At 37.5% G+C, this 26,089-nt stretch overlaps 1 protein-coding gene across 1 annotated transcript in view; it reads right to left on the reverse strand.

The window, feature by feature from the left end:
* SPON1 (spondin 1) overlaps positions 1 to 26,089 on the reverse strand; it is a 190,704-nt gene that overhangs the window by 122,412 nt on the left and 42,203 nt on the right. The window contains exons 4-6 of the mRNA XM_036383446.2: positions 10,983 to 11,056; positions 10,159 to 10,281; positions 5,137 to 5,285 (exon numbers count right to left, since the gene is read on the reverse strand). Coding sequence (XP_036239339.1) covers positions 5,137 to 5,285; positions 10,159 to 10,281; positions 10,983 to 11,056 — 346 coding nt within the window. The remainder of the gene's footprint in view (positions 1 to 5,136; positions 5,286 to 10,158; positions 10,282 to 10,982; positions 11,057 to 26,089) is intronic.

The following is a 26,089-nucleotide window of genomic DNA, read 5'->3' on the forward strand; positions in this document are numbered from 1 at the left end:
AACAAAACACAGACTGAACTATTTCAACAAAAATCAGTTTTGCCAGTGCAATTCCCAGAATAATTCCCAGGGATTGTCAGGTGTTTCCTGGTCTCTTAGGTGAAGGGTTCAGGGGAATTTTCAGCTCTTCTGTCAAGCACAAATCACCTGAGCTGAACCTCCCAGGCTGGCAGATTTTACCCTCCCTAAGCACACAATAACAGCTGATTCAAAAAGCAAACTTTTGAGCTTGTTTCAGTAAACACAATAATTTGCCCAGTGCTATAATAAAAAAAGTGATCAATATCCTGCAGGTTCCTCTTTGTAATTCAGGTGATTTACCAGCTTCAGACAGGAAAATCTAATGACCCCATTCTGCTGTGGAAGAATACAGCACTGCCTTACAAAACAGGTCATAAAATGATAACGATTCAGCTGAAATACTGAAATTACTTTTAAAAAAATCAATCAGTCAAGATGAATCCAATGACAAATTTACTTTAATTTTTACTTTCTTTCTTTTTTTAGTTTAAAAAATCCAAATCTATTTTGTAAAGATAAATGTTTGTATGGATTCATAGCAATTACATATTTTCTTTTTCCATAGAAATTTTTGCTGTTTCAGGTTTCACCTCCAATTCACACACACAATTTAAATGATCCTGTGTCTAAAACTTTACAAGCATCTTCCTGGAAAACAGAATTTGCTGTTCTGAAAGGTCTGGAGGCACACTCAGCTTTCATCTGAGGATGTTGAAGACAATCTAAAAAGTCATCCCACTGACTGACATTTCAGAGGGCATTAAACCAAACCTGCAAGAATGTCACCTGTGGCTCCACAGGGAGCAGAGAGTGCACACTGCATTTTCTGGAGAAAGATGTAAGCTGTAGAATATTACTTATCTTGGTTTAAAAAAGAATTGGTGGCAAAATGACTGAATATTTATTCAGAAATAATTAGGCAAAACCAAATTATTTATCTTAAGGTGAGATGTTTAAAATAATGTTTCTATTTTAGTCCTTTTTCATCAGCCTAGTACATGAGATTTAGAATTACACTTTATTCCTTCTGATTCATGCTTTAACCATCTTGTTTGTTTGTTCATGTGTTTAAACAGAGCAATCCCAATTTGAATGCAGAATTTCCATTTCAAATTCTGCATCCATTCCCTACGAGCCAGTTCATCAAATAAAGGGTTCGGGAGAAACCAGAATTTCTCAAAACAAAGTGGAAGTGTGAATACATCTCAGAGGGATGTGAGGTCAGTGCACATTCTCCCCCTCACATAACTCCTTTTTTTCATCCTTTGTTTGTTCATTTATAACCCCTGAAGCCCAACGCTCGAGTTATCCCATTGTACACATCAACCACTTGACAGATTGTTTTAGCAAAACTCTGATGTGCCCTGGCTTTCCTTCCAGGCTGCCAGGAACAGTTTACCAAAAAGGCTGATTAGTTCCTTGAAGTGCTCCCAGATAAACAAACTGCAGAGCAAATTTACAGTGCCCAGGAGCATCCATGCAAAAACCCCACACGGGCTCTTTGCAAAGCAGAGCAGCCCCAGGTGCCAGGCAGGAGGAAAAGCTGCTGAGGATGCAGCATTCTGCATTTGGGATGACTTTTTAGATTGTCTTCAGCATCCTCAGATGAAAGCTGAGTGTGCCTCCAGACCTTTCAGAACAGCAAGTTCTGTTTTCCAGGAAGATGCTTGTAAAGTTTTTAGACACAGGATCATTTAAATTGTGTGTGTGAATTGGAGGTGAAACCTGAAACAGCAAAAATTTCTATGGAAAAAGAAAATATGTAATTGCTATGAATCCATATAAACATTTATCTTCACAAAATAGTCCTGATTTGGATTTTTTAAATTAAAAAAAGAAAGAACAGTAAAAATTAAATTTGTCATTGGATTCATCTTGACTGATTGATTTTTATAAAAGTAATTTCAGTATTTCAGCTGAATCGTTATCATTTTATGACCTGTTTTGTAAGGCAGTGCTGTATTCTTCCACAGCAGAATGGGGTCATTAGATTTTCCTGTCTGAAGCTGGTAAATACAGAATGCAAAATGTTCATGCTTGAAGATCTTCCATTTAATGACTCAAAATTATTAAGACACTTCTTAACAAAGCTCCTTGAAAGAAAGAAAGACCTTTTGTTTGTTTGTTTGATACACTGTAGATTTTTGGTAATAAAACCCAAAAATAATTAGATTTTTTTCCTTTAATAAAACCTCAGGAAATGTCAGTGAGAGATGCTGGCTACATAAATATTATCATTGTTAGAAATGAAGGGATGGGACTATTTTTGGGTTAAGAATGATTTATTGTTTAGATAACATTAGTTTTAGAAGTTGTGAGATTTTTAAAGGAGTAAGCTATTGGTCACAGTTTAAGAGTAGTAATAAGTTTCTTTGTTACAAGACAATATCTAACTTTTTTAACTAATAGACAGTTGTCACAGGGTTTATTTTGCTTTTCTAACCTATTACCTTTACTTAGTTCTGCTGTCCTGTGGCTATTTTTATCTAATGGGTTTCTGTCTCATGTCTTTATAGAAGTTTTTATTATAATTTCTAAACTCTTAGTTTATTCTATATAACCACACCCCTGCATTATAAACTCTTTACTATGTTACCTAAAACAGTTTCCTACTTACTTAAGGCATATTCTTACTTATAACTATAGAAACATTTATGATTTTTCTGCTTAATGTCTGTGTGTTGTGTTTTAACATCAATGTAAGCATCTTCTAAGGCTGCAGATCAAATCTTTTCGTGTTTGTGGAAGTTTCTGTTTTTCTGATTCCCATAAAATATGTCTATGTGCTCACCTAAGAAACTGCCTACAAAACTCATCTGACACACAGCAAATTCCCAAATCCAAGCGTGGACCTGGAAGAAGTGCACCAACTGCAGCGAGTGAGCTCTGAGTCCAGGCAGCAGAATTAAACAAAACTGCCTTTCCTGTGTTTTCAAAATCATCAAAGCTGCTTGGAGGGTGATTAATTTAATGAATTGCATCCTCCCATCAACACAAGGCTGGTAGGACAGCAGAGAGTGGAAAGAAAAGTAAAATAAGAAATGGAAAAGGAGCAAAGAGATCCTGAGGTAGATTGCAACATGTGGGGAAGGAACAACATTATCAAATTTCAAGGCAGGTGGGCATATTGCAAGGGACAAAGCACAGTTAAAAAGAGAAAAATACCAGACTGACTTAAATGTCAGCAGATTATCTCCTGGCATTGCTCTGCTGATTTGGTTGCAGAATTTTACCTCAAAATCTCTCAAAAAAATTAGTGCAGCTTAAGCACATGTTAAAAAGAAAAAAAAAATCTCAAATAAACTCAACAAAAATGTTATGGCACTTGATGACATGCTGCACTGTTCTAGGTAAGATCCAGGCAGAATACCAGCTGATTACTTGGATAAACTGACCCAGGAGAACCAGGGCTGGCCCAATCAGACATCCCAAAGTTGGAATTAACTGTGATGTTCACTAATTCCGTGTTCAATCTCAGCAGCCCTGAAGCTGTAGCCATTTCTCTATTAGATGCACTCTAAAAGTCACAATCTCCTCTGATTTAAATCCAGTGTATAAACACATCCGCTCATTGCAAATATGTGGCACACGATGACAAAGAAGCCACAAAGCAGAGGCATGATTTTCATTTTTTTTTCCCATATTCCCATCAAATTCTCTGCCATTCTCCCAGTCCTCAGCCTGACTTTTTCCCAAGGGCACCTCTGCTCGCTCCTCGCCCAACACCCTCCTCTGGCTCCTGCTGCTTCAGGAGAAGACCCAATCTTTGTACAGTCCCAAATCAGATATGCCAAACCCCTGCTTATAAAGTGTTCACCAAGACAGCAACAGAAATTATCTTCTTCTTGAAAAAAAAATTGCTGATTTTCTTCATTCCACATGGGCCTACTACAAGAAAATATTGATTTCCCAAGTAAGCAGCAAAAATGATAAGTTCCATGTGGTATATATAACCCTCTGCTACGATTTTAATCCATCTGGGTTTATATTATATTGCTGGGATAAAATCCAGCCACTTTTCTGCATAGAAGCAAGGCCTATTTCTATTTCCAGGTATACCAAGGTTTATTATGGTTTAAAGAGGCAATGTATCCATGATCACATTTCATCCCACATTGAGATTGTTTTTTCCCCTTCATATTCCTTTTCTATCCCTTTTATATATTAAGTTACAATCTGGTTTTATTTTATTTTTCTTGGCTTTGGGAGTTTCTTGTCAAATACACCAGGTGTTCTTGTACCATGATTATATACACTTAAGAATCACAAGAAAGCTAATTAAATTTAGCACACAAAGCCTTTTGCTATAAGTTTTTTCAAAACAGTCTTTGAGGTTCTTTTATGCTGTTTATATAAATATAATTGAAATTTTTTTGTGTCTCTCTGTGTAACCCTGTATAAAACCTATCCTGGAGGTCTCAAAATACTGTGTTCTTAACGTGCAGCAGTTACCAAAAGGGAGAGTGATTAATCCACAATATCATCCTGAACTCTGCTTTTATTTTTGCTGACTTCATCCTCAGAAGTGTCAAATATAGGAAAGATCCACACACAAATGTAGAAAAAGTGAAGAAATGCACATTTTCAACATTAGGGAAGAGATTATTTTCTTTGTAAAAGGGATTATTACAGAAAGAATGCTTGTGCCACATAAATAACGGTGAGCAGGGAAACACAGCACTTTAGATATTTGTATAACACAAAATGAGGCAATTCATCAAGAAGCAAAATGTAGCACTCTGCAAAGTGAATCTAAAAGATAAATAATCATTCACTATTTTAAGGCAGGGATATTGCTTTCTGTCTTCAAAGTTTTCTTTCAAAACAGTGTCTTCACAATTAAGCCTGGAAAGGTGATTTTCACTTTGCCACCTCTGATTTCTGCTCTACATGGCACACAGATTTTCTAAGTTCAGGATGCTCCAACTTACTTGTCCTTTCCTAGACAAAAACCCTTGCCAGGGTAAGAATGAATCAAGAAAGACACACAGAACTCCTTCTCCACCGAACTGAGAATTATTCAGCAAAATTACATTCCCAATGACAAATTGCTCACAGGCCAAGGGAGGAGCCTTTTGTTTTTTTTTTTTTAATTAAGCACCAAAATGCACCTACCTGCTGTCGAATTTCTTCTTCCATCTTCACTGGGGACCCCAGCTCTGCCACTTGCTTGACCCCTTCGCTGGCATATCCCCCATACTCCCACAGGATGTAGTTCTTGGAGTGGGAGCTGCCAATGATGGCAGACCAGTGGTTGGTGCGTCCTTTTCAGGGGGAAAAACAAAGCAAAATAAATCAAACCACCCTCGAGACAGCCTCAAACAGTAAGTCCTGACTTCTAATAAAGCTTGGAAGTCCCCACTCATGAGGCTTTTGCATGCTGCCACTTCTCACTGCACCAATACACATCTTCAGAGCAGTGAGAACAAGGCAGTGACTGACAGAAATCGAGCTTAAAGCAGCCCCTCAAAACAAACAGGCTTAGAATAGTTTTTTCTCACCAAAGATCTCCCTTCAGAAAGTTTAAGCAACCTTTAAGTTTAAGTTTCTATGTCAAGTACTTTTGAGAAGGAAACCTGCAAGGGAAGACTTCAGTGGTCACCCTCATTTGAAAAGCAAGTTGTTTTTTTTTACTGAAGGCAATGAAGAAGTAAATTTTTCTGTATTCACTTCAATATTCACTGAGTTTTCTTGCTTAGATTTCTCATAATGTAAGAGCTGTAGAGCTAAGCAAAAGGACTCCCATTCTTGTTTCTTGCCTTGAACAAAAAAAAAAAAAAAAAAAAAAAAAAAAAAAAAAAAGTATAAAGAAAAAGATGTTAGGGAAGTATGATGGAATTGAAAAGAGAATTGAGCAGAAATAAGAAGTCACAGAAGTCCCACAGTCCTGGAAATGCAAAATGAATTCACTTAAGTGTCAAGTAACCTTCTGCAGGTATATGGGCTTAAAGGAAAAGGGTGAGAAAATGAACTGCTAACATAAGCAGACAGTCTGGTAACAAGGCAAGGACTGTAGGTGATGAGGGACTCAGAATGATGGAGTGAGACAATATTTATCGTTTCTCTTCACAATGCAAAAGGTAGAGAGCAGCAGTAAAAACAGCTGCAAACTGAATAAATGAACGAAAAATGAATAACAAAGAAAAGAAAAGGAATGCAAATTTAAGATGTGAGAGGTGGAACAATGAAATTGAAAAGGACAGTGCAGAGAATTGTATGAAGTCAGGTGCAGGAACCTAATCATGGGAGAGTAGAAAATAGATTAGAAATAAAAAATGAACACCAACAGCAGGGGAAAAAAGATAGAAAAACGTAGGAAGCAGAATAGATAGATGAGGGAGATGGCCTAGCAGAGCAGCAAACACAGCCTTCATAGCTTCCCTAGTCCTAAACTTGGACCAAATACACTTACAGAGCTCTGAATGTAGCAGTCCTGATGTTTTCTGAATCAACTAAAATGAATCAGTAATCTGCGTGGAAAAAAACAAAACTAAACCTTCCCTCCTCCATAGCTGAAGAGACTGCAATGTCAGGAGCTGGTTTCTTGATGTAAGATCTAGCAATTGTTTCTGAAATCTACAGTGGCACCTGCCAAAGCCCAGGGAGATGCTGTCCCTCAGCCCCAGTGATGGGAACTCCATCCTCTCCTTCTGGGTCTGGCTGTCCCACAAGGCACCACCAGCTCACTCTGAAACACAGCTGATGCCTCAGGGTTTAGCTTTTTATATTTTTCACATTCTGTGCTGCTTTAGTGTGTAATTCTGAGGCTTCACATGAGGGGATGGTGAGCTCTGTGCACAGAGCAGGGAGACAAAACAATTCCTGCTCCAGCTGGGCACCAAGGACAAATGATCCCAATCTCAGGCCCAAGAGCACAAACCCCGTGGGCTGGAGAGAGAAAAACAAGCAGGGTGGGACTGCATGGGCTGGAGCTGTGATTGGACAATTAACTCCAATATGGAAATGGACTAAAACTTATAAAAATGTGACATCTTGTGACCAAGCCCTCTTTTGCTTCCATCTTGGAGGCATCCAGGCAGAGCCATGGCCGTGACTCCGGTACTGCCAGGTGTGGCCTTGGAAGGCACTCCAATAAATATCCACTTTATTCCCCTGAACTTCATCTAGCCTCTGTTCCAGCTCCTTAAGGCATCACAGCCAGTGACACTGATAGTAAAAGATTTTAAAATCACAGAAAATTCGTGGAGCTAGAAAGAAAGTTAGGCTTAGTAGGCCCTGGGAAAATGTTAAAGGTAGGCCCTGGGAAATGTTAGGCCTTGTGTTTGCTAGATCGTGTGAAACTGCACCTGTGTAGTCAGTATATGATAAATGATATAATTCTTAGATGTGATTAGATATAATTATTGTTTAAAGAATTATGAGAAACTACGTTAGGGGTTTGAGGGGGATCATGAGAAATCCATGCTTGGATGAAATCAATGTATACAACAGAACAATATAAGTTTAATAATTAATATGTAAGTTATATAAATATAGAATATAAAACACGTTCGGCCCGAAACCATGGAAGGTAAGATTTGGGTTTGTGTACCCCTGACACCCAGAGCTCTTCAATAAAAGCACCTGCATATAATCATTCTGTGATTATGTGTTCCTGAATGCTGACAACACCAAAGCTTTTTGAAAGAGAATAGTCCCTACAGAACAAAAATGTGTCACCAACAAGAGGAACCTAAGCACTTGGAAGTCTTCAGTCAGAAGGAGAAGGCATTGCTCCCTGTGCTCCAAAGCTTCTCTCCCTCCCTGTCCTGGCCAGGACAGGAACATCTGCTGCCTGTGCAATCGTGGCACAGCCTGCTCCACCCAACAGCCCTTCCCAAAGACACTGGCTCTGCAGAGAAAGCTCCTGCCCAATGAGCTGCTCAAAGTCCTACCAAACCCACCCAAAACTGTTCACCAAACTCTGCTACATCTGCAAAGGTTTCACTCCTCACCTCAACCCATCCTTTTCTTGCGAGAACAAAGAGAAAACTTGGTATTTCCTAAGCTTTTTCCTCTCACCACCAAAAAACTCCTCTGCGTGACACAATCTGAGCAGCACAAGGCCAGAGCTGTTTTCACTCTCCAGGTCTTAAGGCAGCAAGCAGAACACTGACAGGCTTTCCAGTGCTGTTATTTCACTTCATTCTTGTAGTTTTGAGTAGCTTCTCAATACACTTAAATGTGCATTTTTTAACAGGAAAATCAAGGTGCCATCACAACATGAGAATTTATCCTGTGACACATCTCAGAGATGTGCTCATGCCATATCATGATGATGAGGATATGGATTTCTGTTGTCAAAAATGGGCGATACCCAGAGAAAATAAATGCTTTGCTTTGCACAAAGTGCATGCTCTTTAGGGTTTTTTAAAGCAAATTGGGAGATAAGGAAAAGATGTGCAATAGTGCAATACAAAGTTTATTATCTGCTTTCTATTCCAACCTTACTGGTGGTACAAGAATAGAGCAAAATTTTTTATGTGGTAGCTTGCAAATAATTAGTGATTTACCACAGTCCACAATGAATACCATTTTATTTTCTTGTAATTACTGCACAAGGTCAACATCTTTAAGAATAATGCCAATGATTAGGTTTCCTTTTTGAGCATCACTATATTTGGATGAGATCTTTCCTTCAACTTTCAGAAATTTTAATGCAAAATCTTATTAGCTGTTATTGCTGTGATTAATCGTGTAAGTACCAATGGTTATTTTTTTAGTTTTCCAGTTTAAGTAAAATATTGATTTAATTCACCATTTTGTAACTGGGGAGAGATAGCAGGCAAATTATTGCAACTTGCTTATTTTCCATCATGCAGCCATACCTTTCTTGAGTTCATCAACTTGGAAGAAAAAAAAAAGGGAAGGAGGAAGAGGAAGAGGAAAAAAGAGAAAGAGAGAAAGAGAGAAAGAAAGAGAAAGAAAAAGAGAGAGAGAAAGAAAAAGAAAAAGAAAACGAAAGAGAAAGTGAAAAAAAGGAAAAGGAAAAAAAAGAAAAAAGCCACAGTAGCTTCCTAGCTTTCAGTCTTTTTCTCATGGCCTATTTCTAACCACCAGCTGAATCCATGCAAATAGTGCACATAAAGTTCACACTCAGCAGATATTTAAATCCTCCAGCAGCCTGAAAGAGCATTCCTGCAATTATTGCCTTTGCTTGTTTTATCTCCCCCATATTATGCTGACCAATAGGATTTGAACAATGCTGTGCTTCAAACCTAACACAGGCAACATTGCTTAGGCCGTTAAAATTTGAGCTGATACAAACCATATTTGAGTTATAGGAGGATATTCTGACACTGTGACAATAATAATATTTTTTTCAATCAACATAAAAAAGCCTCTATAATAAAGATCAGCCACAGAAAACATAACAGAGTTTAAAGACCTGTAAATGAGACTCATAGTCTTAATTACTTTCATGGCCTTTTTTCCCACATGCTGTGGAGTCAGTAATGAAAGACCAAATGCATAATACACAATTTTGTAAATTCAGCTTTTTACAGATACTTGGGTAACTGCAGAAAGCAAACTTGCAACAAAAATACTGATCCTGTAGTTCAGACACTTAAAAATCCAGAGAGGCCAAGTTCAGAAGGTGTTTTTTATCTGGGTATTCAACCAACAGAGAAAAAGAAGACAGAGTATTCTTAGATCTATATATACAATTAATATCCTTGGGCAGCAAGATTCAAAACTCATCAAATTTAACTGAAATAATTCAAAATACTTTGAAGCAAAACAAACTATGTAGATTGGCATGGCTGATAAATCAAAATGTTAGTGTGTTGCCTGTCCTTTGTGGACTTTTCCTTAAAATCTCCTTTCCTACCTCTACACTGTAAGCCATTCTAAGCTTTCAATCAGAAAAAAAAAAAGAAAAGAACCTTTCTCCCCACAAAGACATCTTGCAAATAGAACCTCACACACAGCTCAAAATGTCAGGCAAATCAATAGAATGTGCAGGTAATGTACAGTGCAGAAAGACCCATTGATTTTCAATGCTGAGTGCCAGCAGGATCCCATGCATGTCATCATTTACTCTGCTGAGCTGTAAATAAGTGATGCTGTGTCACACAGCCTGCTCCAACCCTCCTCAGGGCCCCTGTGTGGTACAAGCAAAAGAGGGATACTCACGTGGAAAATCTTTGGGATGTGTTTTTTCTGACCAGTTTCCATAAAAAGTCAGCCTGTACTTGGCAGTGCCACAGGCACAACAGTCTAAAATGGGTTTGTCAGTCACACCTTCCAAGGCTGAGTCTGAAAAAGCACCAAAGCACCCATTGAAAATGGCTACAACTCCAAACCAGTGAGGACAGTGAAGCTGCCATAATAAATACTCCAGGAAATAAATCTGAGTTTAACATGGGTTTGGTTATTTTTAAATTTAGGTTTAAGTTTGTGTTAGACTAAAGGACAAGCCTGAAATATCTGTACCATATTTATAAGTGGATGTGGTTTAAATCTACAATTGTGGTTTAAATCCACAATTTGCAATTAGAAGGCATTAATATTTCAGTTATCTTCAGATTCAAAGGGGGTTTGTTTCTGCTTTCAATCTGATAAGGACAAACCTCAGCTGATCTCAAAACACAATGGGCTTGAAATTTCTGAACAGACAAAGTAAATGAATTCTCCAGTGGGATGCAATAACCAGGTGCAACATTTAGGTTTAGGAAAGGATGAAATATCCCAGGATTCAATAACCGAGTGCCCTGGAAACCAATGGGCATCACACAAAGAGCAGGTAAAGAATTGCAAGTAGCACTTTAGGGGGAGGCAAGGAGGATTTTATGAGTTGGAGTATATGTGATAAGGATGAACATAACTGAATGGAAGAGCCCAAATCTCAGCCCAGATGAAATTGTTCAAGACCTCCAAATTTTAGTTTGAGACAATGTCTTAAAAGAAAAATGCAAAACACCATGAGGAGGTCAAAGAGACATTTTACTTTACCTTACCTTGTTCACAGATTTTTTTGGTGAGAGAGCCCTCATCTTGAAAATAAATTATGCGCTTCTGCACAATACTGGCTCTACAAAGGGGAGGAAAAAAAGTTTGAAATATGTTTATTTCTCAAAGAAAAAAGAAAATGAGTCATAAATAACATAAATAACTGCTAAGATATGGTTATACTTCCCTGTACTGACAATACAACATGGGATTATAGATATTTTCATTTCAACTTGCATTTTAATTTCATCACATTTTACAGAAACCTGAAATATATTTACCTCTAAAGAAGTGGTCATAGGCATACAGTGAGGACCTGTGCTCTTGAAATGCATGACAGACAACTGAGCATTCAATATTTTAATCAAATCTTATATTAAAATACTGAAGTTGTATTCAATTTCAGTCAAAAAACAACACAGCTATAGTGAGCAGCTGCTCATAGGAAATTACATGGCATTCTAAAAAGATAAGTACTTCAGATATATGACAGCAACTCAGTGCAAATATCATGTAAAACAGAAGTTAGGGAAAAAAGCTGGCATAAGGTAAAGTCTTTGAAAGCAATTCACAGGTTCCAAAAGACAAGCTGCTTTAAAATTAATTAAAACTGGAGTATTATATTGAGGCTTATAGTTCAAACCAAATGTAAATTACTAAGCCTCGGTGCCTCAGTTCCTCAGTTGAGGGGGCTGGATATATTTAATGCCAAATAAACTTTAACTACCTTCTTGGACCATCTTTAACTATATCAATTTAATTCACATGTAAGCTTTATATTCTTTCCATAAGAAAACCAGATTTTGGTTAAATTCAAAGCCATTCTATGGACAGAGAGCCTTGCTCTGGGAGCTGGCACTCTTCCTTGTTTACCAGCATAAGTACACATTCTTCCAGCAACATTTTGTGCCATCACTTGAACAAAACACTCTAAACAGCAAGGGCCAATTTCTCGTCTTCCTTCAGTATTTGTCAAATAACTATCCTAATCTTTCTAGACCTACTCCTCACTCATGACAGGAGAAAAAGTGAGAAGCAAAGTGAGACTGTATGTGCTTAGATGTGTTGCTGCAGTCATGTAACCCTCCTTTGACAACATCCCACCCATAAAATTATCAAAAATAAAAGGCAGTTTTGCTATGCTTTCTTTGCCAAGGTGCAAAGCCAGCCTAGGAGAGGAAGGAATCCTTCTTTTCACTTTACAAAGCACCCAGGAGAAAAACTGGCTTTTGCAAACCTCTTAAAGCTGCATCAACCTGGAAAGGGTGCAAAAAACTCTTAATCCTATCTGAAGGAGCCTTTTTCAGGGTTTCTTAGAAGAAATAAACGGGGGAGAAAAATGAAACAAACACAACTTCCAGAGCTACTACTAGGAAGAATAAGAGCCCAATGGGCACCCTGTGACAGTGGCATGCTCCTTAACGTTCCCAGTCTTCAAACTGAAAGCCAAAGCCAAATTTAAAGACTTTTTGGATGCTACACTGCAAGGAGACAGAAAGTGGGGACACAAGAAATGCTGTGCAGATACAAGGAAAACCTCTTACGCCATCAGGATAATCACAGAGATTTAATCCTGGAATGGGCTGCCTAGACAATTCGTGCAACATCCGTCTCTGGAAATATTCAAAACTTGATCAGATCCATGTCTTGGCAACCTACTGAGGGAATAAGCAAACTGATGTTCAGCACCTACTTCAAGCAGGAGAATGGACTAAATGACTTCCAGAAGTCCCTTCCACTCTAAATTATTCCATTATCTTAATCCACACAAACACACATGTCACAGACAACTTTCATGAAAAATCCTTTCCTTGGGATTTTTCCTCCTGAGAACCTGAGAGGCATCAGGAACAAAATGCAAACAATGGTTATCTGCTGCTGTGGAATGCAACAGGTGCATCTGGGATTGGTCTCATGTTGGATGTTTGTAATTAATGGCCAATCACAGCCCAGCTGGCTTGGACACAGAGCCTGAGCCACAAAACCTTTGTTATCATTGTTTTCTATTCTTAGCTAGCCTTCTGATGAAACCCTTTCTTCTGTTCTTTTAGTATAGTTTTAATGTAATATATATATGATAAAATATTAAATCAAGCCTTCTGAAATATGGAGTCAACATCCTCATCTCTTCCCTCATCCAAGAACCCCTGTGAACACCATCACATACGAAATCAGCTGTTTGATAAAGATCTCAATTCTGCAGGTAACAAAAGTATTATGGGTATTTGAGAAGCAGTTATTTTAGAAAAAAAAAAGAAAATAGAGAAAGATTGTTTGAAGCCTGAAGTGTACTTGTATTATTCTTTTTGCTGCAGTTAGCTTGTCACTGTAAAATGTCAAGGGAACAGTTCCTTTTCTAATAACAAAAGCTTCACAGCTTTCTAAACCATTGTCTCTTCAGCTGTATTTGAAACTATATGGTGAGCCAATAATTTAAATGGGAGGTTTTGGACTGATTCCAAAGGCACCAGGATGGGCACATTATATGGCTGCATAAAGATCAAAAGCAGGCACAGAACTCTACAAATACTCAATTATAAATAATTTTAAAATATTAACTGTTTCAATAATCAGCTTCTAGACTGAACACAGACCAAAACATCTGCTCAGTGTATTTGCTAGCTTTTATAACCACTTTTTTTCCCTTTTTTTTAAAACATAATTTTTACTATTCCATAAAAGTTCTGATCTTTAGACTAAGGATTCTTTCCTTTGGCTTCAAGGCTTAAAAAAACAGCTAAAAAATGGAATGGTGAGCTTCTAGAGAGAGGCAAGAAAGCTTTTAAGAATTTACACAACGTATTAATCTGTTTAATTTACATAAATCCTTCCCATCACTTCAAATGTCCAGTGCAGTCTGAACTTTGTGGGAAAGAAGCAATCCAATTGCTTTCCCTCTCATATTAATATATATAAGTGGATCTTCAATTTCTTGTTTTTCTTGTTGGCTTTTTTCTCTCTGACTATCAGAAAATGATGGATAAAGGCAAAAGGAAATAAATTTGTCTCAAAAAACCTTGTTTGTTTCCCATTTTCTTCAAGGCAAGGCTTCTGGATTTGCCCTAAAGCTTTTCCATCTCTAAACTAAGGAGCAAAACTGCCAGGTACAGACATTTCTACACCTGACAGCACCTGCTTTACTGAAGAAAACCAACCAAATGAACTGTCCAAAAAGTGTCATTATTTCTGTGTTTCAGTTCTCACATGAAAAGGAAAGAATATCTGGTTACTTCTGTAATGTTTGCTTTGGCAATGCCACTTTGGAATGTCCCTGTCCTGGCTCGGTTTGGTCAGACAACATGAGAGGGCAGTGGGAAAAAACTGCCTTGAAAGATTTCCATGGGATAAGAAATTCGCTCTGCAGCTCAGCTCCACATCAATTGTGCCATCCTGCTGGGAAAAGCTCTGCCAAAGACACAGAAATTGCATTTGGGATATTAAGAAACAGGAAATGTCATAAACCATAAAAATTCAGGCCAGCCTTGGGAATGCTCCAGTTCATACCAGAAACAGTCAGTTTGGGGTCCTTTCCGTCCCTTCCCTTCCTTTTTCCATAGAAACAGCTTTAGATTGTTTTCCTCACTCCCTTTTTCAAATCCTAGCATGAAAAGAAATACTCTTATTTTAAATTACCTCTGTGGGTGTAGTGATATGACAAAAGAAGTAAGGAAGAGGATTTGTAAGAATTGTTCCTATGACATTTTTTAAGCTTACATCAAAACCATTAAGTACAATATTAGAGTTACATTTGAATAAAAAGGTTTTGTCAGAGCTGGTGAGGATACTCCAAGTTTCACTTGGATGTTGAGAAATAGTAATAATTTACTGAGCTGCAGATAAGACAATTTTCCTGCTCTATATTACCTATGAGTTAACCTTGACGTACTCTTCTAGCAATCAAAATTATTTTCTTTAAGTATTCCATGCCTCACTGATTTAATTACAGCATATGTTGTTTCCCACCCAGAAAGCTACTAAGAACAATTAACAGGATGTTAAGTTTGTTTTCCTTTTTGGGTTTGTTGGTTATTTTTGGAGAGAAAGAATTTCTAAATATACCATTTACTTGAACACTAGAAAGTGATGTGAAAACCATGAATTTACATCTGCTGGAATTTTGTTGATGCTACTGGGTTGTGTCATTCTAATGCATTATTTAGGATGTTCTGATTTTATTTTCTTCTATGTCTTAAAAATAAAAAAAGCCAGCCCTGTATTTCTGACAAGCACTTACAAGGTCAGGGAAAGCACAAACACCCAGAAATTTGTCAACAATATTTACTTCTTTTTCTAATATTTAGGAGACTTTTATCAAAAAGAAATTCAAATTCCTCTGAAAGCCTGTACAACCCTTTAGCCAATAGATGTCCAGCAAGTTTTACACTGACAGTATATTTGACAATCACATTCTTCAAAACAATTTTCACTTAGGAAAGTGTGCTGGCTTAGCCAAGACAGGCTCCATCTCCACCAGAATCTGTCAGCTGCCATCACTGACAAGGGACAATATTCTAAAAATTTGCAGCAAAATGTTTCGTATTTAAGGCATAACATAGAAGCTAAAACAAAAGATGCAATTTCTGTTGTCATTTTGTGGGGTTTGTTCATTAATTTGTTTTTAAGTGTGTTGTTAACACAGTTTAAATAAACCACCCAAACTTGATACTTGATGTTGGGTAAAACACAGTAAAATTAACATGAAGTTCACCAGTGTTGCCATAATTCCACATTTACATCCCTGCACAGGATGAGGATCTTTTCTCCACTAGATTAGCCCCATGCAAAACAATCAAACATGATCACTTCTCAAAATTTCACTACATAAATACACACCAGAGTATTCTTCTCCAGCTTTACTTTTTCAACTTTTAACACGTACTGTCAGAAAATACAACTCAGAGAAGCGTCACAGCCAAGAGCAAAGGACTCTAAAGGTTTTCTTACAAATTTCCTCTTGCTCCCAAATCCTTTTGGTGTCTTCATGTCCCACTCAGGGCTGCCACCACACACCCACAGGAGCTTCAGGACTAATTTGGCCATCATATTCAATATGTGAATGTAACACAGCAAAAAGCTCTGGGGGAAATCACACCTGCACATGCTGCTGTCTTATATTTTCCCTCAGAAAATCTCTCTGTTCATTGCTTGAATGGCCACAGGACATAAATATTAAATGAAAATCTTCGGGATAAGAAGTTGTATGGAGACAGTAATTTCTGACAGGAACGCTACACCTGCTACTTGCAAAATAAAAAGGAAAAAGAAACTAAAACAAGAAAACAACATCACCTAAAGCCCATTGCTGTTCATGGGCTATATCTTCACCAGGGATTTTGATAGTCCCCACTTTTTGCAGCAATCTCTATGAATTTCAGGGCTAAGCATTACAGGATGTAATTAGAGCAGACTGGATAGGACTGAGTGTTTGGAGGATGGATTTATCTTGTTATTCTAAGTAGTGCTTTTGTATTGAAGATGGAAACAATCTACCAAAGGTGGGACTATAGGATTTTTTTCAAGCTAGTAAACCCAAAGTCCTATTACCTGAAAACTCAGCTAACCAATGCAAAGCACCTGTGTGCTAACTAACAAATCCTAAAAACAAAAGGAAAAATAAAGCAGAATAAAAACCACTTATCAAGCTGCAATTTATTTCTGCCTAAGGTCTCTGCAACCTTTATAACACTCACTCACTTGCACAGGGAACTGAAATATTTCATTTCTTTGGGTGTTCAGACCATGCCCCTTTTGCCAGCCTGTTTCACCTGATATAGCAGGGTGGGGAAGAAATCCAGCCATACAGGAAAAGGCCACATCTCAAATCCTCACATCTGTTCCTTCACCTGTCCCCAGGTTCCCTACCTCACTTGAGGTCACTGCTTATATAATAATAATAATAATAATAATAATAATAATAATAATAATAATAATAATAATAATAATAATAAAAATAAATAATAATAGTTATTTTTGTTGTTATTTTGCCATGATTGCACAGCCCATGAGGCCAGCTGAGACAGAGCAAAAGCATTTTTTCCCTTTTACAGCATTGCTTTTAATCTCTATAATCCACTCACATTCTCCTCCCCACTTGAATCACCTTCTCCTGCACCAGGCTGGGGCAGTAAAAAAAGAACCATCACTTTTTTTATATATTTTTTAAAAATCCCAAAAGCAAAATTTAAGCATGACCATGACTGACTGGTTAATGAAGCCAGAAAAAAAATTCCAAAACTTTAGAAAAAATTATTCTAAATTTTTAATATTTATAAAGCATGAAGTAAAAGAATTTGAAGATAAAACAAAAAATAAGAGCTGTCATTCTCCTACTATTTTTTAAAAAGCTGTCAACTAGCAATATATTGAAATTATGTTTAAATGAGTAAATTATTTGCTTGCACAGAAAAAAATTTATTTGTCAAAAGCAATATCCTAACAAAGCCCATCCATTCATCAAATACTGATCAGTGGATAGTCAGTAGTGGGAATCTAGATTGGAATAAAGTATTTGATGTTTTCAAATCTGAAAAAAAATCTTCACTTCATTTGAATTAACAGGAGCCTGAAGGTGAACTCCACAATTAATGGAACAAATTAACACCCACTGAAACAAAGACAACTTAATATTAAAATGCTTAATCCTGCTTCTTAAAAGAGACCTTACTGTTATGAATGTATTTCCCTGAGGAAGTTTTTGATGCAATGTCTTTAGCACTCGAGGTTGAGTGGAGCTGGAGCCATCAGAAGAGTCTTGTCAGTTCTTTAGTGCAGCCCAGACACAGATCTCATCTGTCAAGAATTAATGCCTGATCTCCTCTACCTGGGCTGTTCTGAGCTCTCTCTGACAGCTGGGGCTGCTCAGCCTACTGAGCATTCAGCCACATAATGCCAGCAGGTGCTGGGTGTTCGTGCTGAAAGACAGGGGTACAGGGAAATGAAAGAAAATAAAGGACCAATAACAGAGTTGTTATTGGTAACTCTTCCATTTCCCTCATTCTGAAGGGGCACTACATTGGGAAGAAGGCAAATTCAAATATATATCATATATTTGAAGAAGGCAAATTCAAATTGTATTCAAGAAATAGCTGAAAGACCACCCTGCTTATGAAACACATAATTATGAAAGACAGATCAAATGAATCCATTAAATTCTTCCACATTATGAGGGTTGTTTTCAGCAAGTTTCTCCATTGTTTAACACCTGCTCCTGGCTAAGAACAGTGTGAGAGCACTGCCTCCAGCTCACACAAACGTTCTCCTTGCCAAAATTCCCTGCAGCAGGCCTTTGCAGCAAACATTGCTGCCAGACTTTGGCACACAGGTTTTTGGAGATTGCAATGGCAGGGAACTTGCACATCAGGGTCTTTGGTCTTCCCACTTCAGCCCTAAAAATGCCAAAATCATATAACCTTCTCATGTCTCATTAGCTGCCAACACCAGTGGCACTGGCTGCACTTTGGCTACAGCAGAGCAAAGAAAATGATGGAGAAAGAGGAATTGCTAAACACATGAAAATCAGAAAAATACTCTCAGGGATAAGGAAACAGCAGTGTTGAAGGGTACAGAAACAGATTAGGAAATCGATCAAAAATTGTCCAAGATGTGCACAGGAAGGGTGAGAACCAAACCCAGCCATATCTCCTTTCTGCAGCACTGCATTGTCAGACTGTGGGTGTGATTATAATGAAATTATAAATATCAACCCACCAAATCACTCTGGGGTAATGAAACTCCTTGGAAGATCGTGGTTCCTTTTCATGGTGATTTTATGCATTTTCTACACAACAACATGCAGCAGCAGGGGGAGGAAACAAACCCTACAGGCTCAAGAAGCTTTTTGCCTCAGTGGGGTTCCTGAAGTCTCGTTGATCCGGATAAAGGTCAGCATTTCATAGAGGAAGTGATTACAACTGTGCTTAGAGGAGCAGGGATTAAGCAAAAGATCCAGGCTCTGTATCTCCCTCAATCACAGGGACAGGGAGAGCACATGAATAAGACTATTAAAGGAGCATTGTGAACAGTAGCAAGCAGTAATGACAGGGATTAGAATGATAAATCACCCTTTATATTGAGAAGCAGGCATAGACAAGGTACTGGAATTCATCCCTACCACATTTTATGGAACAAAAGTGCAGTTAATGAGATTCTTAACTTCATTAAAAACTCCAAGAGGGAGATGTTTTAATGTAGATAATTGAGAGACATCAAGTGTGATTAGAGAGACAGGAGGAAATAGAGATTTCATTGTTCAGAACTTGTGGAGAAAAGCCAGGATGCTCCTTCAGGCACCTGTATGAGAATCAGGTGAATCCATCATGGGTTTGAGACTGACGACCAAGCAGTGCCATCAAAACATTTCCAAATGTTGGTCTAAGCTTTGAAACTGAAGCAACAAGGAAAACAAATTTCCTGATCTTCTAGACAAAAATATAAGGTGATTTTGTTTATTATAGTAGGGAGTTATTTGTTGCCATCAAACATTCAAACTGAAAATGAGACAGAAAAAAAATTGCCTGCTTTGAAAACAAAAACCATAAAATTTACAGATATACTGATGTGGAGGATGTTTGGAAAACCCAGATGTGTCCCACAGTGTTGTGCTTCTGTTAGGGGACACTCTAGTGACACCTGACTGACCTTCTCCTGAAATCAATTACCAACTTCACTTTCACTTAATCAGAAGGGAATTGCAGCCTGAATTTCTTATGAGGCATGAGTGGCCACTGGAAAACCAGAACATTATAAGGACAGCACTTAGAACTTTATTCTCACTGAGCCAAGGCACTTGCTGAAAAAGACAAGGCAGACAACACTGTCAAATTTGCCTCCTCTTCAGTTTAGCTTCATTTTACTTACTTGCCTGGACATATTTAGCTTTTTGTGAGTAAAATTGTGTGGCAGAAATATAAATTACTATTATAAAAGCAGGAAGAATGATAACTATTTGTGTTTCTTTGCCATATTGAGGACAACTTTTTGGCCACAATTAATTCAGAGAAATTAGATACATGCCTTTCGTTAATATTTTGCTGTCTAAATTAAACCTGATGAGCAAGGCAATGTCTTTATGAGCAATCATGAGATGGTGGTGCTTCAATGCCTTTGCATGTGGAACATATTTTTTATATGAGCTTCTTGTATCATCTAGGCATCTACTTCAGCCACCACTGCCGGGCAGTTGCATCACAAGAGAGCACAAATTTATTTCTCTGTATATAAAACTGGCATATATGCCATTTTCGGAGAAATCTATGGCAAGCAAGAGTATGACAGGTAATCTGTAAAACTGAAATGAGTTGGTTCATATTAGGGTTATCCTGGGGCTCCACACACAGCAGTGAGGGAGTATCAAGCTCATTATCCCTCTAACGAGCAGAGCTCAGTCCCTCCCTAGACACAGGCCTGTAACCCAGACCTTTCTGCAGCAAATGAAACCCAGAAACCATTAAAAAAAAAAAAAATCAAATGTGCTTTCTGGTGCATTGCAAGGCTTCAAACTAGATTCTGCTGGAGCAGTGAACTGATGGAGCAACAAATCCATTTCTGGGGGAAAGCAGGGAAAAAGCGGCCAGGCTGCTGCTGTTCAGAGAGCAAAGATACTTAATGCATGTCTAATGGTGTAGAAAAGATGGAAAAAGTGGGCACCTAATTACTGAAAGGAAAAGAAAGGAATGGCCCACCCAATTATTGGTTGAATTTAGTGTTTCAATCCTTTCGCAACACCCCTCAAATTGTCAACGCAGGTAACGAGAAAGACAAAAACAATCAATTCCACAGCGGGTTCATGCAAAGAAAAATTCCTTTTCTGGGTGGTTTTTCTGCCTTTCAGAAATTCTAAAGGGCTGCAATAATGCAAATAGATGCTCTTTAAGGGAACAAATCAGAATTGATTTTGTGGTGCTTTACATGAAGCAAAGAATCAAGATAAATACAGTGTTCAGTTCTGAGACCCTTACTGAGCTCTCAGGGACTCTCCAGATAACAAATGTAAACTCAAACGAGACTTGAAAGACTGTTCACCCCAAGGAAGGATGGCCAGAATCCAGCACCTTGTTAATTCATGCATTTGCCTTTCACAGTGGAAAAGAGCTGTGCTAGAAGTTGTAACTGCACAATGTGCTCTGCAGAGCTGCTCTGGATTTCTGCAGGCACACAGACACCTCACCAAATTCTTACATCAGCCTGCTAGAAAAGTTTCTCTGATGGAAATTTCATCTCATACATGCAGTGTAGCTTACATTTAACTGCAGGATTACCTACACACCCTCGCAGAACACAATCTTGAAATACTGATTGTATTGTGAGAAAGCAAGTGACCATTTCTGCCCCATTTGTGACTAACTTAGACTTTGTAATGTCTAGGAACCCACCAGTGTGCTGTAAGATTGAGAACATTCACTGCTCATCTACATTCCTTTACCTGGGTCAATAGACATTTTGAATAATGGAGGATCTTGCCAAAATGTTATAACAGCAGGTTTAGTTAAAGCCTCAATCACTAGGCACAGACTGGATAAAATCATTTGTTACCAAAACTAAAAATTACACTACTTATCTTTTTAACTACCTCCTTTCATCATTGCTATACTCAATTTGCCCTTCACATTCACTGATGTGCAATGAGAACACCACCACACTACAGTAAGCAAAACATATTTGAGCCCAGTGGAGTGATGGTTTCAATAGAGAGACCAAAATCTCTTTATCTGTGACCTGCAGAAACAGCGTGACATTTTGATTCATGAATAAAATGCATATTTTAAAAATGTATCACATTACATTAAAATAAAGCCTTCAGTTCCTGAGACAAGGCCAATCAATTCCTTAACATGAATTATCATGCATAACTTCAGGCAGTTATAAAAAAAAACTGATTTCAAACATTCAGTAATAAAAAAATGACAATGCTTCTGATGCCATCAATAGTGACACTCTGTATGTTTTGAAAGGAAATCAAATTATGACTATCATTATTATTTCTATTCCTTTTCTCTCTTTGTTTCCCCTCAGAAAATGACAATGGCCTTGAAGTCAAATTAAACATCTGTTTGCAAAATAAACCAGAGTGCTACTGACAGCTGCTGCCGAATGGCAAATGTCCTACAGCTGTCGGGCTCCTAAATTAACAATGATTTTCATTACAAACAGCAAACAACAAGCAAATTACACAGCTGATTTTTTTCTTCCATCCCACTATTTCAAATTTATGAAAATGCAGACTCTCCTAGAGACTCAGCCAGAAAGAAATCACAGCTTACTGTTTTATTTCCCCACTTGCAGGGAGCAAAAAGTCAGAGAAAATCAGATTTCAGTGTAAGATACTTTACAGAACGTCCCTCCTGACATGTCTTAAATCCTTTTTTGCATTTTCCTCTAGGATATGTAAATAGAATTAATAATTACTTGAGGATTTACCTTGCTCTGATGCAAATTCTGTCAATAAGAAAAAGTATTGAAGAAACATGTTCTTGAGTTTTTCTACATCTATTTGGATTTGTAAATGCACAGGTGCAGGGGAAGCTTGATTATAGTACACACTACAATCACCCAGGAAAGTCAGAGAGAAAAGGCTTGGGCAGTTCATTAAAGTCCCTTCTGTCACCACTTTTTATCGCTTCCTTATTTATCTTCAAGTTTGGGATCAGAAAGTAGGAGCATTAGAAAGCACGGCACCTCATTTTCCTCTTCACATGATTTTCTGGTGCACAATTTAAACACACCAGTGCCCTTAGAACAGCATTGAGAACCTGGAAGGAGCAAAGAACTCTGAGGGGATAAAAGTTAAAAAATAAAAATGGAAGTTTTAAATGTCCTGGGTGGTTTTGTAAAATGCCAAATTAGGGTACAGGTGAATTCTTACTGGTTCTGTGTTTGTGTCCACTGTTAACCTTATTAATTCTTTTTTTATTGAAGTATTTCCCCACAAAGTCTGGAGAAAACACAGTGATGATCACAGATGTAACTGATATCACTGTCTTGTGATAAGGCATGCTGAACTTTTCCAATGCCTGAATTCCTACCCCACTGCACATCCATGCACAATCTTTTTCTTTCTTACAAAACAGCTTGTTTTACAGAAAGACATTTGTGAAAAAACAAAAAATATCTGGAACAATGAAAGCAACTGCACGTGCCTTCAGTTTACCACAAATAGTGCCATAGCACTGATTTTTTTGTAAAAATATGAAATTATTGTAGACATTTTCAAGGTAGAGTGTAAAACAGTTTTAAAATATTATCTTTCATAATAAAGCCATAACTACATTCCCTCTGCTGCTAAAGAAAGTGCACCACCCTTCCCCTTACTCTGTTTTCCTCATTGTGTTTCTGTTGTTTTGCTCTCTTCAAGGAATAAACCCATCCTTGAGCAACAAACCATTAAGCTGTTTTGCTACACTACATCTTTACAAACAAAACACCATATGAATGAACCTAACTAGCTTTTATAGGATTGTTTTAATTATTGCACCATAAAATAGATTATCTAGAAGACTACAAAATTTTAAGAAAATCCTTTTTTAACACTTTCCAAATTCACATGTGACATTAAAGGAACAATATTAAACCTGTGAGAAAATGAAAGTGAAATGGCTTTTGGTTTTAAATGTAGATGGGTCAGTAGATCCAGGGGACTGCTACCATATATAGTGAGATAAAATATGCCTTTTTACTCCTAATAGGGGAGATGATATAAATTAGAAGCCATCTAAAAATGCAGTTTTCTTCTCTTTTTTCCTAACACAAACTCTCTGTAGGTGTTTCATCTATGAAATAAAATATAGGTTTCTAAGTTAGTTTCATTTAGAAGTTTAATTTTTTGTCCTATCTGTTTAATGAATTTGCTGGATGAAGACAATATATAATTCATTTTTAAGGAACCAGGATAGCAATACAAGCTTTTCTATCCTGCAGTAGTTTATAAAGAATCACTGGCCACTAGGTGCTCTTGAGAAAACAGAAAAAAAATTGAAAAATTTATTGAGGAGTGCATAATAACCCAGTGTTGAAGGACAGTGATGGACCCAAATCTATTCATTCCCAACCCATGCCCATGGCCATTTAAAGCTGGGCACATTTCTGTTACATCTCCTAAAAGTCAAGAATGGGGAAAAATGAAGGCACACCCAAAGGATCTCACATGGAAAATGGCACATTTTCTATCTATCAAAGTTTTATTCTCTGGACTGTTAGGATGCACAGAGATATCTTAGTTTGCTATCTTAATTGTGTAGAAATACCTAAAAAGTCTGTATAAAATATTCTATTTAAGCTATGAAATAGGAGGCTGTACTGCTACTATCTCTATCAAAAATGAAGTGCAGAAGATGCTGTCATGTGGTAGTTAACTGGAAGGTAAAGATTTTGATTTTTTTAAAAAACAGTAGTACACAAATTATAAAAATTTCTCTGCATGCAGAAGACTCACTGATTCCACTAGGAAAAAGAATAAAGTTATTTATAACACGAAAACTTTATTCTTCTGTTGTTCCATAAACAGAGCCCTTTCTAGGCAAGGAGGGCAGGATGGTCTCTCTTTTTCCTTGGCTGTTGTTATTTACTCATAATGGCAAGCTGTCAGTAAATGCCTTACAGCTGTGTTCACTGTTAGTCCTCTAATAAACAGGTAAAACTGTTGACATGAAGTGTCTACACCATCTGAGAGCATGAATGGAAAAGACAGAATAACACATTTAATACCTGATTCAAACAAACAAGGTTTCTAGGTTTGGTTTCTAGGTTTCAGTGTTGCTAGGTTTTATGTTTGGAAAATTTAGAGGCACAACTTTACAGTGAATGTCTCATAGCTTGTCAACTGTGTGCCACTTGTCCTCATCTGCTTCATAAAAGTATCCCAACAAATCAAGAAAAATCCTGTGTATTGGGGTAAGTAGGCCCTACCAAAAAAAAAAAAAAAAAAAAAAAAAAAAAAAAAAAAGAAGAAATGTTTTAGTGATTAAAACATCAGAGAGGAGCAAAGAATCTACTTAGAGAACTGTGGAGATTTTAAAGGAATTTTGAATGAGTTAAGAGATGGGACCTCTGAGTTGTTTTTGATGATGAAGTTTATTTTCTTTTCTTCTGCATAGTCAGGAAGGGTGAGTTCAGCTCACATCTTCACTGCATGGCTCAGAAGGTCACAAGACCCTCAGTTACAAGACATTTTAAGGATTTATTGACCAGTAAAACACTGCCAAGAAGAATATTTATGGTTTTGATCCAATCCTTAACTATTTCATCTTATGGACCCATGCTACAGTGTAAGCTGTCTTAGCCAATCATCTTATGATACACAAACCTACAGAGCTGCATTCTAAACTCATTTTTTTACCTTTGTAGCTACTTTTATTTCTATATCTTAAACTCTAAAACTCTAAACTTTCCTTTACTTAGCGGAAGTAAAGGAAAAGTAAAGCTTGTCTCTGCTTTAAGCTATAAATCCACATTCTTGCCTCTAGCACCTAAGTTTGGAAGCCTTTTCCAAGGTTTCAGATCAAATCCTATGTTTAATTCTAAGCTTTGGCTTAGAGACCCAAAGTTCTGAGAGTTCCTTGCATTTTGGATTCCAACAGAAAATTTCATCACCTTAGTCAAGTAAGCTGAATAAATTCAAACCATGGCCAGCTTCTCTTCCCTGTGCCAGCTCATTGATACTGATGAGGGATTTAGGACAAGCATGAAAAGTTGGAAACAAATTTTTCAGCTGTAACTGCACATAATTCTTTGTTCTTTATTGTTTGGGTTTTTTTTAATTCAGCTCTGTGATCATCTACCAGATGTTTTTACATGACTGGCAGCAGTTTCAGAAGCACTGCAGCTTCCACCTATGTAAAGCAGTCTGGCAACTGGAACTTTTTTCTGTTGGAGGCAAATTTATGCAATATTTTGTGGGTTTTGTGGGAATCACAGTAACGACACTTTTAGTCAGAGAGATTAAAAGTCTATTTCAGAATTATTCTGAGCGCCTCAGTTTGGCCTTCCTCATAAACACTCCTTTTAACACAGGGTTAAGGATTTGATCACATATTAATTTACACACCACAAAGCTGTTCTTGTGAATTTTGGGCCTTGTTATCCAGGTGCCTCATGCTCTGTTTCTGGCCCAGGGATCTCATCC

This window comes from Molothrus ater, chromosome 6, assembly GCF_012460135.2.
Source record: "Molothrus ater isolate BHLD 08-10-18 breed brown headed cowbird chromosome 6, BPBGC_Mater_1.1, whole genome shotgun sequence".
In the NCBI taxonomy this organism is placed as follows: Eukaryota; Metazoa; Chordata; class Aves; order Passeriformes; family Icteridae; genus Molothrus; species Molothrus ater.